Source organism: Sciurus carolinensis, chromosome X (assembly GCF_902686445.1).
Source record: "Sciurus carolinensis chromosome X, mSciCar1.2, whole genome shotgun sequence".
NCBI lineage: Eukaryota > Metazoa > Chordata > Mammalia > Rodentia > Sciuridae > Sciurus > Sciurus carolinensis.
This window is the reverse complement of record NC_062232.1, coordinates 47,626,349-47,645,666: the sequence shown is the minus strand read 5'-3', so window position 1 is coordinate 47,645,666 and position 19,318 is coordinate 47,626,349. Positions and strand designations below refer to the sequence as shown.

The 19,318-nt window shown below is 40.3% G+C and overlaps 1 protein-coding gene across 1 annotated transcript in view; it reads left to right on the top strand.

Annotated features, from left to right (window-relative positions):
• The first annotated feature begins 200 nt into the window (after positions 1 to 200).
• Arhgef9 (Cdc42 guanine nucleotide exchange factor 9) overlaps positions 201 to 19,318 on the top strand; it is a 266,710-nt gene continuing 247,592 nt past the window's right edge. Inside the window, exons 1-3 of the mRNA XM_047536786.1 lie at positions 201 to 580; positions 5,977 to 6,121; positions 11,316 to 11,410. Of these exons, the coding sequence (XP_047392742.1) occupies positions 413 to 580; positions 5,977 to 6,121; positions 11,316 to 11,410 (408 nt within the window). The 5' untranslated portion in view covers positions 201 to 412. The remainder of the gene's footprint in view (positions 581 to 5,976; positions 6,122 to 11,315; positions 11,411 to 19,318) is intronic.

The following is a 19,318-nucleotide window of genomic DNA, read 5'->3' as shown; positions in this document are numbered from 1 at the left end:
CACTACCTCCCAGGTCACCTTTCCACCTGATCTGTCCTGCCAAACCACTGAAGCCAACTTGTGGGGCAGTGCCATGGGAAGGCACCAATGCCATCACCGGAAGGACCCCCACACCTCATGCATATTTGAGATGAGCATTGAAGGTGAGGAGATTCCTGGCCAGGCCCTAGTAGGTCCCTGCAATGTTGCCACCTCTTCTGTGACCTCAGCTGTCTTCAAGTTCCAGGATGACCCAGTGAGGCAGAAAGGCCAGTGCCATAGGAACTGCCACACCTCCAACAGGGATCATTCCTCCTCTGAGGAGCTTGATGAAGACTCTGAGACTGTGGTTAGCTTCCTCAAGGAAGATGACAGTGCCAGAGAGCACCCTGAATTGGGTGCCTGTACCAAGAGGTTCACCACTGAGGATGTCATGGAAAAGTTGGAGGAGAAGCCCAGTGATATGAAAGAGCAGGAAGACAATAGGGGACCAGAGGAGTCCAGCCAGGCCAGGAAGTCCCAGAAGCTTGACATGGAAATGGGTGCAGGGGATGCAGATGGCAAAGCCACCAAGGCCTGCTCTGGAGTTTGCCATTCTCAGGTAAGACTGGCTTTTCCAAATAACTCTTTGAAACATTTGGGACCCCAGAAGCCAGCTAAACTCCCATACCTCACACACCAGACCCCACTTTCAGCCTGGGATGTCCTGGAATAAATGCTCCTAGCAGTCAGGTACAGGGAACTTCATAGATCCTGAAGCCCTGGGAAAATTTTACTTCTTCCCGGAGCTGAGCTCTTATAGTCCACACCTCAATTTGGCCTTGCCCCAAAATCTGGAGCTCTGGGAATAGTAGGAAAGTGACGAGGGTCATTTAATGATGTCTAAGTGAGTCATGGTCTCACATTTTTCTTAGGTCGTGAGACATTTCCCTGGCTTTGTCCCCCTTACTCCCTCCCTTCCCCTCTAGCAGGAAGTAGATCTAGAGACTGGACTCAAGGGAAGCCTCTGGACTGTGGCAGAAGATCTGAATTTGTTTCCTAGCTCTGTGCCCTGCTGTCTATATGATTTGGAGATAAATCCTTTCATCCGACTGGATCTCAGTTTCCCTATCAGGGCAGCAGGGTGCACTTGATGTCTCTAGGTACTTTCTAGTAACAACACCCTAAATTATTTGACCTAAAGAATGTAAGCTAAGTACATCCCATTTATATTCTTCTCCCATAACTTATTTAGCAGTAGCTTTATATCCAGAATCTGGCAGAATACTGTCATGTATTGTTTCCATTTAATTCTTACAGTAACCTTGTGATATAGGAGTGACTATCCTCATTTATACCAGTGAGGAAACTGAAGCCCAATGTTTGAGTGACTTATCCACAGTCACACAGATTGTGACAGAATTCGAGTTCAAATTTGGGTTCTTAATGTTTTGTGTATGTGCTGGAGATAAAACCAGAGTTTCCTGCATGCTTCCTGCATGTCACATTTGGGCCCTATCAGGACAGAAACAATAGTCTTGCTTTATCTGAGAAGGACATTAATATGTTTACAAACATTCTCTTATTACATTTATCAGTTATGATAAGCTTTAAGAACATAAAAATTGGAGTAATACTGTGGAAGTGAATCTTATTGCAGCAGTCTTAAAACCAACAATCAAACAAGCAAGCAAACAAATATATCGAATAACTCCTTTAGCTAACAATTGCAGTTGGGCACTGCATGTCCAAAGTCACCCATAACCTGGAAGAGGGTCACAGATGAGCACATCAAATTGGGCCACATGTGCTGGGTACAGATGCCTTGTGGGCTCTTTAAAAGCACAGGCTTTGAAATTACAAAGGATTGGATGTGAGTTGCCCTCTTATTTGTGATATAGATTAAACACTGCCTACCTAAAAGGTTGTTGTGGAGATCAAAAGAGCCAGTGTATGTAAGGTATGCAGCATAGTACCATGTACAACACATTGTGGGCATCTACAAAGTGGTAGCAGTTATTATTATTATTGTTATCATTACCACTACTGCTGCTACTGAAATTTGGTAAATTACAAATAATTTTGAAACTGTTCAAGGTAGTACCATAGCAGTAACTGATTGGTACTGTTGAAAGAACAGTGTCTGAGAATAAGGTAACACAGGGTTCCAGTTTCATTTCTACTCATGATTAACTTTGTGAGTACAATCCAGTTTCTTACTCTCACTGGAGCTATTTCTCCATCAGAACAGTGGGAATTTGGACCAGACAGTTCCTGGGGATCTTTCCACATTGCCTTTTTCTGATTTTTGCCTCTCATCTGAGCCTGTAATTGTCTCAAAATTCAGTGAGAGATTAGTCACCTCCTTTTTGCCTAGTGGTTTACTGGTGGCTCTTCTATGCAGAAATCCTATGCCCTCTGCTGGTTTCACAGAGATGCTGTCTAGTTGTCCTTGGTGTTTAAAACACCAGCCCATCCAGGCCAGTAGTGCACACCTATAATTCCAGCAGTTTAGGAGACTGAGGCAGGAGGATCGTAAGTTCAAAGCTAGCCTCAGCAACTTAATGAGGTATTAAGCAACTCAGTGAGACCCTGTCTCTAAATAAAATACAAAAATGGGCTAGGGATGTTGCTCAGTGGTTAAGCACCCTGGATTCAGCCCCTGATACATAAAAAAAAGCCCAGGACTAGACCCAGGGAACATGAAAATGTGGAGTGAAATAGCCGTGAATGTCAGGGACATCAATATAGGTCAGGGGTCCTGTTGACTATCTCGTTCATTCAGTTCATTTTACAGATGATGTCCATTTTACAGATGATTTACACTGAGTCTAAGGGAAGGGAAAGGATTTCCCCTGACACACAAAAACTGGGAGACAAGTAGGATATGAGAATTATAGTCTTGTCTCTGCCACAAATCTTACCCTCCCTCAAGGTTTTAGCAGCTTTCTCCACCAGATGAAAATTCTCATTCTCACCTCAGGCGTCTCTCAGGTCTCTTGTGAGGCTAAATTGGGATAGTGGATATGAAAACAATACATTGTAAAGTAGCAATGACCATGCATTTCATTGGATTATTAAATGAAAATGAAACTAAAAAACCTGATACAGGTCCAGGTTTTCCTGTGTTACTCAGGGCAACAGTGTGTTTTGGCTGACTTCCTTTGGGATGTTTCATTTTTGAGGTGTACACATCCAGCCCTTCAGAGCTAGAAGCTCTGAAACTGACTGCTTCGGCCCAGATTTGACTGTGGTCAAGTCTATCACTGCAGCTTTAAGGTGAATAATGTCAGAGGAGGTGGTGTATCTTTAAAGGGATGATGTCAGTCATAGAGTGTGGATAGGTCTCATCAGGGGTCACGAAGCCTCACTCTATGCATGGAGAAAATGAGGAGAGTAATACTAATAATTATAGCTAAAATTTACACAGTGTTTATTTTGTGCCCAGACACTGTTCTTAGCATTTTACATATATGAACTCAATTTTATCATAACAACTACCTTATGAGTCAGGGACTAATTTTGAAATGGGGATGATAATAATACCTACCCTGTAGACTTGTTTGGAGGATGAAATAAACAGAAGTACTTATAACAATATGTGGCCAAGAGACATTGTACAATAAATGTTAGCTATTTGTGTCATTATTAGAAGTACATATCACAGGAAAGGACTACACCTTAAGCCCATCATATGCTAACACCTTAGTGAAAATTAGTAGAATACAAATTAAGTGAGGAAGAGGAAGAATGATGAAATTTTGTTAGATCTGTACATGACTTTATACTTTGCATAATGCTTTCCAATGCATAAAGTGATTTGAGAAACTAATTATAAATATTATCACTATTCTTATATCACACATTATAAAGCAAAACATTGAAGAAAGAAAACATTGGACTTAGAGTCAAAAAGCCTTAATATATGTCCTGGATCTTGTACTTTATCAGACATGTAACTTTTGATAAGTCATTTAACAATTTTGATTTCTGTTTTCCTTTATTTTTCAACTAGAAATAAGAAGTCTCTCTGCTTCCTTTCTAGGTAATAAAGAATATTATGCTTAATATATCAAACGCTATATATAACATAGTATATCAAACACTAACTATGTGCCTATAATTCTGTTTTCTCATTTGATGTCCCAGTATCCTTTTCTCTTCCAGTGTTCTATTGGTCTTATTACCATTTTCTCATTTTATTCAGCTTATGCCTACAAATGATACTCATAGCCATGCTCAGAAGCAGTTAGGACAATGGCTGTTGTCCCCATTGTACAAATGAAAAGACTAAATCTTATCTAAGGATACAAAGAATGAGTCAGTGGTAGACATGGGATCAGGATACAAGGAGGCTAGCTCTTTGGTCAGTGCTGGATCTCCATAGCCTCTTACTTTATTCTGGAGTCTTATGAGAATTATCAAGTTCAGTTTCTCAAGTCTTTTACCTGCTGGAGGCTTAATGTATGCTCTGTAAAAGAAACAATAGTTAGATTTGCCGACCAAATTCCTAGCCACTCTTATCTCTTTCCTCTGCCTTCCCTTCCATTAACCCTTATATACTCTAGATGGGTTCAACTTTTCCTTAATTCAGTATGGGTCTCAGCAAAAGCACACAGTTTGACAATATACTCTATAGTTAGCCTCTTACTTCTATCCATAAAAAAATAATTCAAGGTTCCAGTACCTTTCATTGTTGGGTTTCGGGTTTTTTTTTCTCCTATATGTTCTTTTGTGGGGAGGTTAGATTATTTGATTTGTAAAGTTTCAAGTTCTAATGGTTTATGTGTGTATAAGGTAAAATAGTTAGGATTAAGGGGAGTAGTTAAAAGCAAACTTAAAATCATGCCATAGGATGCCTACAGAGCTACCATCTGAAACTCTGTTTTCAGTGTGACCCAGTGACTATTGTGAGAAAGAACTGAATTGGGAACTTTTCTCTGCCCAATTGCTAAACCAATTTCTAAGGGTCATTCAGACTGTTAACTGCTATATACATCCAATCTTCTTATGGATAAGTACACAGGTGGAAGAAACCCATACTGTTTCCATAGTGACATAGGAGTGTTGAGGAGGAATTTGAAGGATGTAGGCACCAAGGTGTTATCTTTATGTTGTCTAGAAAGGCAACATGGCAGGCCTATAATCCGATAGACATATCATTTACTAGTTGTATGACCTTGGGAAACTCATTTCCCTTTCTGAGCCTTAGTTTTCTCACTGTAAAATGGGCTACTATCTACATTGTGAAGTAGTTATGAAATAGTATGACAAATAGGCTGTTTATCAGAGTATCTGATACATATCAGATGCACCACAGAGATGCCATAGATCTTAGTTCCTTTCTATATTTTTCACCTGGAGGTCAAGTTTTGGAAAAGAAAGGAATTGGGATGAAGATAGCTGGTTATGTTGATGTCAATGGAAGGACCTGAATTTGATCTTAGCTAAGATGTGCTCTTGAAAGAGTATTTCTCTGTCTCTGTCATTCTTGTGTGTGCATGAACACATGCTTGTTTTTAACAAAGTACTTATTATGTGCTTTACATGCATTATCTCTTTCATCATCTCTGTAACTCTGAAAGGCATATACTCTCACTATTCCTTATATGCAGATGAAGAAAGTGAGACTCAGAGAGTTGAATCATTTGCCCCAGGTCTAACAATGAGTAAAGGTCAGAGCCTTGCAAATGCAGAAACCTCACTCCTTGCTTCTCAGTATAAACCAAACACACACACACACACACACACACACACACTGACATCCTAGAAAAGAGAAACAATAGATGTTATTTTCTTTAAATCAGTTGTTTACTGATATTTCTACTTCCTGATGTCTTTTAAACTCTTGGTATTTGGGTATTTGATTGTATTTATTGATGGCACATGTTCACCTTGCTTGTATTTGGGGCCTGGACCAGATGACATTTCAAAATGGAAGCTCTAACACTTAAGCCAAGTGCTGGCTTGCTCCTCACTTCTATTAAATAATCTTCTTTGTTTGTTTGTTTTTTGCAGGCCTTCTTTCCTCCAGCTGAACCATCACCAAGGACTCCACCATTCAAAATCCTCTTGGAAAAATGCCACTCTCTGCCCATCTCACAGAGTATCCCTGTGGAGCTAGATCAAGTGGGCTGGAGGAGACCCATGATGCTTTGCACTGGTATGTCTTTTATGCCCTGGTTACTGTGGCATGACATGCCAGGTAGGCCTCATGCATAGACAGACTATGCTGACATTTACCCTCCTCCATGCCATCTAGTCCACCAGTACTGCTTCTTATTGACATCTGAAATCCATCTTTTAACAATGCCTTGGTATAGAGTTTGCCCTTTCATGCTCTTCTTTTAAAATTCGACTGTCCACATTTGGGCAGCCCTTTAGCTCAAAGCCCTTGCATATTCCATTCTTCTCAAAGTCTATCTTTTTCTCAGGACCTCTGTTTCTACTACTTTGCAGGCTTCATATATTCCAATTCTCCCTCTGTTCTCCCTGATTTTAACAGTGCACTTATATATACCATGCTGGCCTCAAAGGAACCTGTCTTGCCTAGTCCTCATGACCACGGAGTCATCCTAGTCCTACCTCTCTTGATCCTTACCTAGACCTACTCTCCATGGGTCCTAGGGCCTTCATCTCTTTCACTGATCACTGATTATGGAAGAACCCTCAAAGCTCAGGGCAGCTTCCTTTAACACACTCAATGCCCAGAGATTTTCTATCTAACAACCTGATTACTTTCCATAGCTTCAGAATGGGCCATTTCAGACTCAGCCCAATAGCTTTGTCTTGCCAGGTTCTTGTCACTCACAAGTAAAGCTACATCTTCTGTCACACTGGTGGTGGGGAATCCATGCCCTTGGATGCCTGTGCTTTACACCACAGCCTAACAGCCCTCAGGCCTGTTTCTAGTCCTTTTTATAGAAACAAAGTTAGTCTGAATTCTGATGGTAACTAGGACCACGTACAATTCCTTTCCAAAGTCTCTAAAATTTGTTGGAACCCCAGTCCTACTTCCCCATACCACAAGGTTCTCATAGCTCCAATGGATATGAAACTGCCCTGAACCTGCTCCTTTTCCTATTTCTTCCTTTATTATTTTTATTCCATGTGTGGGGGACAAATGGGTTGCTTTGACTCAGAGCTTATTTATAACCTTTCATTCCTGGCTTTCCAGGAGGGTAGGACTCAAAGAAATAGCTGGTTGGATCTTCTGTAGCATCATTTTCCTCAAAAATCCCTAAAAGTTGTGAAGGCAGTAAAATGAAAGAGTAAAGAATTTTGAGAGCAGGTAGATAATCCTTCACAGTCAGGAACTATGAAAGACCTGAGAGTTTGAGTGGTCCTTTTGCTTTACAGATGGAAAAACAGGCTCAAAAAGGTAAAGGGATCTGTTCAAGGTCACGACATCAGTAGTGAATGAGGGTTTCAGTATCCTGACTTTCCAGCATGCCCAAATGCTATTTTTCTCCAGTTTTGTCCCAGAGTCTTAAATATTTGGCCAGGCATGGTGATACACACCTGTAATCCCAGTGACTTGGGAAGTTGAGGCAGGAGGATTGCAAGTTTCAAACCAGTCTCAGCAACTTAGTGAAGCCCCAAACAAGTAGTGAGACCTTGACTCAAAATAAAAAATAAAAAAAGGGCAGAGATGTGGGTCAGTGGTTAAGCACCCCTGGGTTCAATCCCTGGTGTTAAAAAAGAAAAAAAATGTATATATACATACATATGTGCATATATGTGTGTGGATGTGTATATTTCATGTACATCCACACACACACACACACACACACACATACACACTAGACTGTTTCCACCCTAACTCACCTGTAGTGTAGTTACCAGTCCTTCCTCTGTTCTGTAAGGAAACTGCAGGTGGTGGATTAAAATAAACCATTAAGGCAGCAGCAGATGATTGCTATATTTTCTAAGTTCCCTGCCTGGAACTCTCCCATAATCCCTTAGGAAGTCAGGTCAGGGGACCTAAGGCAGAGGAACTGGTCACGGTTTTCTTTATCACCTCCCTCCTTTTCTCTTAGGAAGCAAACCTATCCCCTGGCAATTTAGAAGTTCTTCAGCAGCTGCTAACTCCCTGCCTCCACTGCCAAGTGCATCAGATAGACTCCTACACCAGCCTCCTAATTGTTAGAAAGATATAACGGCCCCTTAGGGTGAGGGCTCATCAGAGACAAGGTTAATATTCCTTACCCTAGGGACTGCTCTGGGCTTATTTATAGGCCAAGGGTGGGAAAATATATCCCCAACTTTGGTTTATGTTTTGGCATCACCTCAGCAGCCACTCTCACCTTTGGAATATAAATGGCTCCCATATTACAGTTCTGCTTCTCAAGGTCCCAACTAGACACTTGAGTCTAAATATATCACTGGGAAAGAGGGTGACATCAGTACCTCATTTGGGAAACTGGTTTCATCTACTTCCTCTTTAGTCTCTGATCCTGCTGGTGATAGGATCCAAGGACCACATTCAGATCATGATTAGTATTTGACTTATCTGCATCTAGTTCAGGACCTGAAGAACCTCAGTTCATTTTTTACTACTGGATTTTTGCACTTCCACTGCCTTCACATACACTCTTACCAATCCTTCCCTCTAAACTTCTAACCTGGAGGTTGACAGAGCACACCATTATAGTGGAAAGAGGATCAAATTTGGAGTTGGATAAATCCAGTGTCAAATTTTTGTGGCATAGTGAATGACATCTGTCATTTTTGTGAGCATTGAATAAAATAGAATCTATGGATGTATGAATGCCTAGTTCCTAGCACCCAAGGTTTCTCAGTGATGGCAGGTTGCTTCTTCTCTCGCTGTCCACCACTAGTTCCATAGGCCTAAGGATTTTTTTCCACATACAAACATACACCACTATGGAGTTCAACCTGAATCTTATTACATGAGCTGCTCCCTCACATTCATTTTTTTACTTACTCTTGGCTCCTTCAACAGACATTTATTGATAAAGATGTAAAGTCAATGAATTTTGTTTCCTGATAACCTAGTGTGATGGAAAGAAAAACAGTTTGGAAATGAGAATCACTTGGATTTGAATTTTGCTTCTTCTACTTAATACCTGTGTGACCTAGAATAAGTCATTTTACTTCTTTGAGCATCAGTATTATTTTTTAAATATAAGCCTAATTTTATTTTGAGGGGAAAATTAAAACATTTCTATATATAGAAAAAGAACTGGAAAATTTCACCAAAAGTGCATTGCTATTCTATTTTTTTATTGCAAACAAATGGGGTACAACTTGTTTCTCTGGTTGTACATGAAGTAGAGGCATACCATTTGTGTAATCATACATTTACATAAAGTAATGGTGTTTGATTCATTCTGTTATTTTTCCCTTCCCCCCACCCCTCCCACACCTCTTTTCTCTCTATAAAGTCCCTCCTTCTTCCATTTTTATCTCCCTCCCGCCCCCCCATTATGTATCATCATCTGCTTAACAGTGAAATCATTCGTCCTTTGGTTTTTTGAGATTGGCTTATCTCACTTAGCATGATATTCCCCAATTTTATCCATTTGCTGCAAATGGCATAATTTTATTATTATTTATGGCTGAGTAATAAGAGAAATGCAAATCAAAACTACCCTAAGATTCCATCTCACCCCAATTAGAATGGCGATTATCAAGAATACAAGCAATAATAGGTGTTGACGAGGATGTGGGGAAAAAGGTACACTCATACATTGCTGGTGGGGTTGCAAATTAGTGCAGCCACTCTGGAAAGCAGTGTGGAGATTCCTCAGAAAACTTGGAATGAAATCACCATTTGTCTCAGTTATCCCACGCCTTGGTTTATACCCAAATGACTTAAAATCAGCATACTACAGAGATACAGCCACATCAATGTTCATAGCTGCTCAATTCACAATAGCCAGATTGTGGAACCAACGTAGATGCCCCTCAATTGATGAATGAATAAAGAAATTGTGGTATATATATACAATGGAGTATTACTCAGCCATTGCTTTACTTATATGCAACTTGGGATAATAATTTGAATCTTACAGGCAAAACTATGAGGATTAAAATGGCTAACAAACATGAAAGTGACTTATAAGCTGAGGTACTAGACAACTAGCCTGAAATTATAATTGTGGCAATACAATACAACAGTTAAAGATAGGAATATGTCTTTTATCTATCCAGATATTCTGCATTGTCTATAAATAACTGTAGATGCCAGTATTAGAACTCAAGATTTGTTTTCCAAGTGAAATGATGGGTTCTTCTATTTGAAAGAACCAGAACACCAGAAAGAGCCCTAACAGTAAGCACACACACACACACACACACATGCACGCACGCACACACACATGTCACCCCACATATTGGCAGAGCTCTGCTCAAATCACTTGAGGCTGGGCTGACTCAGAATCCTGTTTTGGAAGTAACATTCAGATCATTTCTCCCTGAGACACTGCCCCTTCTCAGTAGGATTGGCTCTGGGTTGGTATTGATCTAGAGAGTTGTAGGATACAACTGGAAGAACCGAATACCACTGGAATAAACAACCCTGGAACAATTAGAAGAATTTTAAGCAAAACACTGGTTTCTGAGCAGGTAAGAAAAAACATGTATGTTTACTCATTATTTGAATATTTCTGTGATAGTAGTACCAATTTTACCACATTTGATAACTGAACCAGGTGTCAGGAGATTGATGTCTATTATGGGGTTTCTGTATATACTTCTGTATAGTGAATTATAATGAACCCTCTTTGAGAGCCTCAGTATCCTCATACTGGAAATGGAAGCAGTGCTGTTTGACTGCTCTGAGAACACAGATTTCACTTACTAATTGGGTCTGATTAGATACGTGCTTGGTTTATCCTCCTACTCTCTGGTTTTTGACACATCCACTGCTCACATTTCCTCTAAAGGTGTGGGCTACAGAAAGGGATGAAAATTTGAAACTATTTATGTTGCTCTGGGGAAGTCCTCAGGAGAGGCAAGAAATTTGAGCTATTGTTTATTTTAATTAGCCAGGTTATACATGTAACCTAAGATTTCAAGTCCAAAAAATTGTCCAGAACTGGAATTCTTACTTTGTAATTTCAGACAAGAGCCTGGGATTCTTCTTTTCCCAAGATATTCCCTGAGAAATTTAAGTAGGCACAGGGTACTTCATATACTGGTTTTGGATTTCTTTTTGACTACTTTCAGCTATCTTTCTCTTACTAAATTTACGTGAGCATACCCTTCCCTCCCTTCCTCCTCACATCTCAATGCTGGTGGTTCTGAAAGATGAACAAAAGTGATCAACCGTCGGGACTCTCCAAAAGGAGCTGGGGTCTGAACTCAGTCTAAAGAGCATTCTCTCATCACAGGTAACTTGGACCAGGGCTCCAAAACTCTAGAAATCTGCAAGAAAATTGGTGGATACTGGAAGCTACAGAGACCAGGAAACAAGCCACTTAATGAAGTAAGATCCCTTTCGTAGTACCTTAGTTCCTCTAAGCTTCCTTTTCCTACACATATTACATGTATTGGTGCTTCTAGCATGTGTAATGGAAGCAATTTATAAATGGGATTTAGAACTATTTGACGGCTTTATAAAAGTTGGGAGCATTGAACTTTTTACCCTGGGATTAATTTTTACATGAGAATAGTTAAGGGCTTTTTGTGGTTTCCATGCAGCTTGCTGCTTCAGTTGTCTTTGGCTGCCTTTGCTGTGGCAGATGGGAACTGTGAGATTTTAAACCCTGGGTACTTTGGTTTGCTTTTATTATATCCTTTAGGTTCATGATCATCTTCAGTGCTAACTGGTGACATATTCATAGACATTCCTTATCATAAATACAGACATAAAAACTGGCACTTAGGATTTCAGTGTTAGCACAATTTTTTACACCCATGTCTATTGGGCACTGTATGGACCTTTGTGTAAGTGTAGCTTTCTTGCTATAACTGTGAATATGTCTGTCTGTCCACATAAACCTTTGTGCATCTTTGTCATTACATGCCTGTTAAAATACTTTTTTGGTGCACATGTGGGTGTCTTTCAGCATGACTACAATGTATTTTTTAACTTAACCCTCTCCTGCGCCTATCTATCTATCTATATATTTATGTGTATATATATACACACACACACAAACACACACCATTTTGTCAGATTGTTCTTTGTCAGATTGTTCTTTGGGTGTTTTGACCTATGGTACCCTTTCTATCTGTTTGAGTCTGTAGACCTTTTCACTTGCATGTTTTTTCCTCAAAGATTTCTATGAATGCCTGTTTTCCCATGTCTCTATTTCAGAATAGTCAGTATTTTTGGGAGCAAGTGTTTGGGCACATAGTTTATAACCTTGTGGCTAAACCCTGGTGAGCAATAATAGCCATGAATGCAGCTTTCAAAGGTGTCTGGCCTAGTGGCTTAACTTTCACTACCACTATGTTACAACTTGAATATTCTCACTCAGAAATAGACATTTAGTCATAGCAGTTTAGGCCTGTTTCATGATAGATACCATTTAGGTATCCTTGGTCAGGGATATGTGTCATAAAGTTGAAGTTTATTGGTTTTCATGTTGTAGTTTGGGAGTTGCAATGAGAGGATCACAGGAAACCTTTTATGGTTTTTTGGTTGCTTTCTCTGATTATCTTCCCTCTGCTCAGTTGCTCTTTTCTAGCATTCCCATTTAGTTTCCTCAGTCCAGAGTTAGGCTGGTGCACTACTTTTGTGAAAAAAGACACCAATAGATTGTTCCGAACACCTGTTTACATTTCAGCCATGTCTTTATGGTGGGTTTTTTTAAAATTGGTGCTGGAGATTGAACCCAGGGGAACTTTACCACGGAACTACATCCTGCTGGGTTTCCCTTTAGTTAGAGAAAAATGATCAGCTTTGTCCTAATTAGAAATTTGAACTTGTTCAAAGACAGCAATTAGACATTTGTGATAATACTCTTTCCCAATGTAAGCCAACCTTTGCAAGGTCCCTAGAGGTAAAATCCAAGGAAGTAGTTCCAGTATGATAAAATATCCAGGCTCAGTGGTTTAGGGGACCACCAAAAAGGCCTTGAGAGACTCCATAACGCTTAAGAAACAGTTTGTAGCCCTTATTAGCCCTGTAGTAATATTATTATAATAATATAAGTATATGCATAGTATGTAATTATCTATAATATTAATATAATCCTATAATAGAAATAATAATACAAGTAATAATAGTTTATATCTCTGTGGCATTTTGAAAAGTTATTCCAAATTCAATATTTCATTTGACCTCATGGCAGTGCTGTCAATTAATCTTGACCCTATTTTGTAGATGAAAATTCTCAGGCAAATAGGGGACATCTTGCTAATAAGTAGTATAGCCAGGAACCGAACTCACTGTATAATCCTAAATCAAAAGGTAAGATTTTTATCTATGCTGTCTTTTGTAATCACAGAATATTCAGAATTGTAAGCAAAATAGTATTTCAAGGGATTAAGCCAAAATAACTCTAAAAAGAAGCATCTAGTTATATGGTAGGCTGAAATATTCAAGAATTTGAGCTGGGCTGTGAATGATGGGAAGGGGTGAAATAGAGCAAAAAGAGGTGACCTTTTCAGATGCCAGTAGCTATATGATAGCTATATCCTTGTCCCCTGGGAACACTCATTCTAAGCTCGTCTCTTATAAACAGTTCTTAGGAATCTCTCTACATGTGTGCATACTTTACAGTTAAGAAAGTACTTTTGCACATAAATACTTTTTAATTCTCACAGCTATCATGGAAATACTATGTTACTTCCATTTTTCAGGTGATGAAATGAAGCTGAAAGTAATTAAGTTTATAATTTATACTTTCTTGTGGCCCCAAGTCCAGTGGCTTGAAGTTCATTCCATGGCACACTTGGGGAAGATGGCAGGGTATCTACAGTAGGTGTTAAAACATATGAGTCTAGACATATTCTACCTCTACAGCTCCTACTATTTGCCACCTTTTCTAGGGACATGGGTTTATTGGCTTTGGCCTTGACAGGGTAGGCATCAGACGATGGTCTTAGGAAAACCTGCTGTGGTAGTGCCCCACCTTACCAAGTCAGGGAGCTCTGATGGGAACACTCTGGAGGTGAGAGCAGCATTCAGATCCCCACCAGTCTGAGAGAAGAAAACTGCTGTTTTGGGCTTCCCCTCAGTTCTTACTTTTCCTATTTGCAACCCTCATGTGCCACCTGTCAAAAAGCCAGCCACATTTTCTCCCAGTGGTTAAAATTAGCCAGCCTCCTCTTCTCCCCAAGGCTATTCTAAGAAAATATTTTCAAAAGGAAGTTTATTAATCAGATTATGAGGAGAAATTGCTTTAGAGGAGTTGATGAGTACAAACCCTGAGATTCAGGATCTACTTTTTTTCATTGTCCCTGAGTTCTAGGCAATAAAATCTCTGAATCTTGTTGAAATTTGGCTGTGCATAGTAGATATTCTGATCATAGTAAGTTATGAACTTTTCAAAGTGCATCCACATCTATTATTTCAGTTGGACAAGGCAGATATCATTGTACCTATTTAACAGAGTCAGAAGAGATGTCTCAGAGAAACTAAACAACTTATTTAAGATCACCTAGATAACTTTGTAGAACCATAATTGGAACATGGTATCTGAATTCTCAGGTCTATATTCTTTTTATAATAGCCACCTGGATTACATTGATAGATTTAGATTTCAAAGTTCCTTTTGTCTTGGAAATTCAGAGCATTTTGAGACAGCTTTATTACCATGTAATTTACATATACTAAAAGTCACCGAGTTTAAGCGTACTATTTGATGCATTTTTCAAATGTATATAGTCATGCAATCACCACCGCAGTTGTGATATGGAACATTTTCATCACCCACCCCTCAAATTCCCTTATGTCACTTTGTAGTCAGTTTTTTTCCCCTCTAATCCCTGGAAATCACAGATCTTCTTTTCTGTTTGTTTTTTGTTTGTTTGTTTGTTTTTGGTACCAGGGATTGAACTCAGGGTCACTTGACCACTGAGTCACATCCCCCGTCTTATTTTGTGTTTTATTTAGAGGCAGTGTCTCACTGAGTTGCTTAGCATCTTGCTTTGACTGAGGCTAGCTTTGCACATGGGATCCTCCTGCCTTAGCTTCTCGAGCAGCTGGGTTTAGAGGTGTGTGCCACTGCGACCAGTGCAGATATTCTCTTTATCTTTGTAATTATGCCAGAGCTTTTAAATTGGCAATAATCAGTTTGTCTTCAAAAACTATTTGGACATAATGATTCCTGTTTTGAATCCTGCAAGCTATAGGAAGTGAAATAATTTTCTCTCAGTCATACTGTTAGGGTCGCGGCACCCACCGCCCGCAAAGGAAGACTCCAAGAGACCTTCTCATGCAACACGCACAGGATTTATTGTCCAAGCATGCTGGGGCCCACTACATGTCCTTACAGCAGGACAGAGGCAGAGAGCCCCGAGCCAAAGTACAGCGGTCTTTTATAACAGCAAGCAAACAAGCAGTTTTCTTGGGTGGGCAAATTTATGGTTTTACCAGCAATTCGGTGATGTTTATTCAAGGTTAGCTCCTGATTTACTAGCAATTTGGTGATGTTTACACAGGATTAGCTCCGGAGCTCAGTTCCTTATCTGTTTTAGTCACAAAACTACAACAAAATGCAGGTGGGGGTTACATTATCTTTTCTGGGCCGTTTTCTGACTTTTTAGTTAACCCTCTCCTACCATTTAACTTTCTCATGTCCTTTGGCCTGAGCAACTCTTACATTTCCCCCTTCTCTTGGTCGGTCTCTAATCCTAGTGACCATCTGAGTCACCCAGGGCTGTGTATTTGTTGTCTAATTACCATTAATTTGACATCTCCTATCCTTTCTTGCACAAAGCCTATGATTCTGTTAAGTATACAGGGTCCTATAGTTAAAGCTAGTAACAACAATATTAGGGATCCCACTATAGCGGGCACCAGAGTAGTTAACTAAGGGGAAAAATTGAACCAGGATTCAAACCAGCTCTGACTAGCTTTCCATTCTTTCTTTCTGTTTGTTAGTCCTTCTCTGACTTTTGCCATGGATTCCCTCACTACTCCAGAATGATTAGCATAAAACCAACATTCTTCTCCCAGGGCTGCACATAGACCTCCTTGCTTACAGTCTTTAAAGGCAGGTAAATTTGGTAATTAATGAGCTTAGGAGATCCTTAACATTTTATTCTCCCAGGGACAGTCTCCAACTTCCAGAGGCAGATGGCCTTCATGGCCTTCATTTCCTCAATTTGACCCAATCCCATATTTCTATACTAACTGCCTGTCCCCAATTCTGACTTCATTTACCCCTCCAATACTAGGAACTCCTTCACTGCTGTAGGGAAGATGGGTGATGACCAATCTGGCTTCTTCGAGCTGGAAGTGGGCAGCGTGGGGCAAGCAGTTTGGAGTTCCCTTTTTAGAAATCGGGTCAACTGAGGGGTCCAAGGTAGAAGTCTGGTTGGGGAAGAGCAGGCTGTAAAGGCATCTGGGGATGGGTGCTTCTATGAGAGAAGAACAAAAAGACATGAGTACTGAAATGAGATTGATACAATATAAATGTTGTGGAATCTGGAACATGCCAATGAATATCATAAAGATGACAGAAGTCAGTAATTCCTCACCAGGGGGTGGAAGAACTGAGAAGTTGTTCCCATAACAAGGCCTAGCAAAGGCTGGAGGGAACAAGGCTTTTATTTGGGGACTTTAACATCGTCCAGGTTATCAGGAATGTAAACATAATATTTAACTCTTAATGTCATTGATGTCCCCAGAAAATATAGTTAAGCTACTTAATGTCATCTGATTTTTGTACAATATCTCTTTATTGGTATAGCCTGTGTTAAGTAGAGATCCCTATATTTCTGTTACTTAGGGCTAGATAATCATACTAGCAAACATAGGTTAAGCCTACCTGTGACTGTAGGCCTTAAACTAACTAAAATCTTCTGACTCTGGCAGTTTCCCTTGATAGTTATCAGGCACATTTGAAAAAGACTCTTTCAATTGTAGCTTCTAGTCTTTATTCTAATGGACTAACACAAGTGTACATCTTAAGTTACATTTAACTATTATTTCTTTTAAATGCCCAAGAATGGCTATATTTTGGTTTTAACTGTTTTGCTGGGTGTCTAAGATCAAGCTGGTCCAATTGACCTGGTTCCTGTCTTGTTAAAGAGTCAGCTGAGTTTCCACATGGGTCACTAATAGAGAACTTAAGAGCAGCTTCTTAGCTCCATTAGTGCCATTGGTTAGGCAGGGTCTTCTCGATGAGGTGGCTTTCCTTGAAAGTATTAGGGGTGTCTCCCTTTTTCCATGACTCTCCTCTGCAGCAGATGCACTGAGTGATTTTCATCCTCTAGTCTCAACAATCTCCTTGATCAGGAGGTTGTGTGACCCAGAGTTGCAGCGCTCCTTAGAGAAGTCCTCTTATTCCCTGGGTTCAGGCTGACTTTGAGGGAAAGATACTGTTTTTTTTTTTTTTCTCTTGGCCTCTGTATTTAATTCCAATTTCTAAGTTTGATCTTAATCATCCAGCAAGCCAGTCTCACCAGTCATAAAGTAAGAGTACTGGGCTTTAACTTTAATGTCCAATTGGCTAGTTGGTATTTTGTCAACAAAAACAATTTCCAATTGTCAGATTGTAGAGGGAGCACAGTTGCCGGAGCCGGTTTTGGAGTTAAATCTGGGGGCAGGAATTGTCTTACCCACGATGGAGGAGTCTCACAAAGGTCCTGCCAAACTATGATGTAGGGTTTTTGGTCCGGGTGACCATCATGGCCGGGTTGGAAGACAGTATCTTTTACTCTTCTGATCAGGACCAAATGGAAAGACCCTTCAGGAGGTCATTCGACTCCGAAGGATGGCCACTCAGTGGAGCAAAAGGTCTGCCATTTGCCTTTTGTAACAACGAGAGAGAGATTCTGGGCACGGCTGCGGACCTCTGACCAATGAGCAAGGGTTAAAGATAAAGGAGTTGAAGTTGCTTGACCCATCTTACTAGGAACAATAATGGAAGAGATCGAATACAAAAAGAGACAAAGAAAAACAGACACTGACACAAAACGACCCCAAAAAGACGTTAACAAACAATTCAAAGGGTGCACCGGTCTTACTGATTCTGATTTCTCTGGGAACAAAGTCACAGTTTCAGAACCTACTGTAAAAGAGACATCCAGGCGTCCCTGGAGTCCTCCCACCTCTGAGGCGTCCCCCCAGGGTTGTGAGTTGTGGTTCCAGGACACGTCTATCCACCACGGTTGGGGAAGGTGCACGCCTTACACTTGACAGTCACAGCAATGCCAGAACCTGAACAGAAGAGCCTGTTGGAGACGACCAGGGCAGCAGGGAAATCTCGGTGGAACCTCCAAATGCTAGGGTCACAGCACCCACCGCCCGCAAAGGAAGACTCCAAGAGACCTTCTCATGCAACACACACAGGGTTTATTGTCCAAGCATGCTGGGGCCTACTACATGTCCTTACAGCAGGACAGAGGCAGAGAGCCCCGAGCCAAAGTACAGCGGTCTTTTTATAACAGCAAGCAAACAAGCAGTTTTCTTGGGTGGGCAAATTTATGGTTTTACCAGCAATTTGGTGATGTTTATTCAAGGTTAGCTCCTGATTTACTAGCAATTTGGTGATGTTTACACAGGATTAGCTCCGGAGCTCAGTTCCTTATCTGTTTTAGTCACAAAACTACAACAAAATGCAGGTGGGGGTTACATTATCTTTTCTGGGCCGTTTTCTGACTTTTTTAGTTAACCCTCTCCTATCATTTAACTTTCTCATGTCCTTTGGCCTGAGCAACTCTTATAATACAAAATATTTGTTTGTTCATTCACTCATTCATTCATTCATTCATTCAGAAAACAGTGATTCCATTTCAGGAAGTATGCTGCAATGCAGAATTTTAAAAGTCTATGCTCTCAAGGGTTTCACAGTATAATCAGAGGAGGCCATAGACCAATGAAGAATCAGAGAAATGAGATACACCCCAGGAACAAAGCGTCAATCTAGGACTAAGACATGCTTAATTTTGTTTGGAGAAGTCAAAGAAACAGATAAAATCCTGAATTGCAGAGTAGATGTTTTTAGAACAATGATCAGGTGTTCTGAAACTGGTGAAAGGAGTGAAAGGGACAGCATTAGACATCTCTTTCCAGGCCAAGAGAGGGAAAAGTTGTGAAGAACAGAATTAGCACACTGGGCTTGGAGAATGGCAAGATGGAAGCATGAGATGGTAGACATCTCTCAGAATTTCAAAGAATCCCCAAAGGTCAGGAGTTCTATTGGACTTGATATCCTTGATCTGAGTTGGAAAGTTTAAGGGAGTGCCAAAGTGATAATCATCTTGTTAAGCCCTG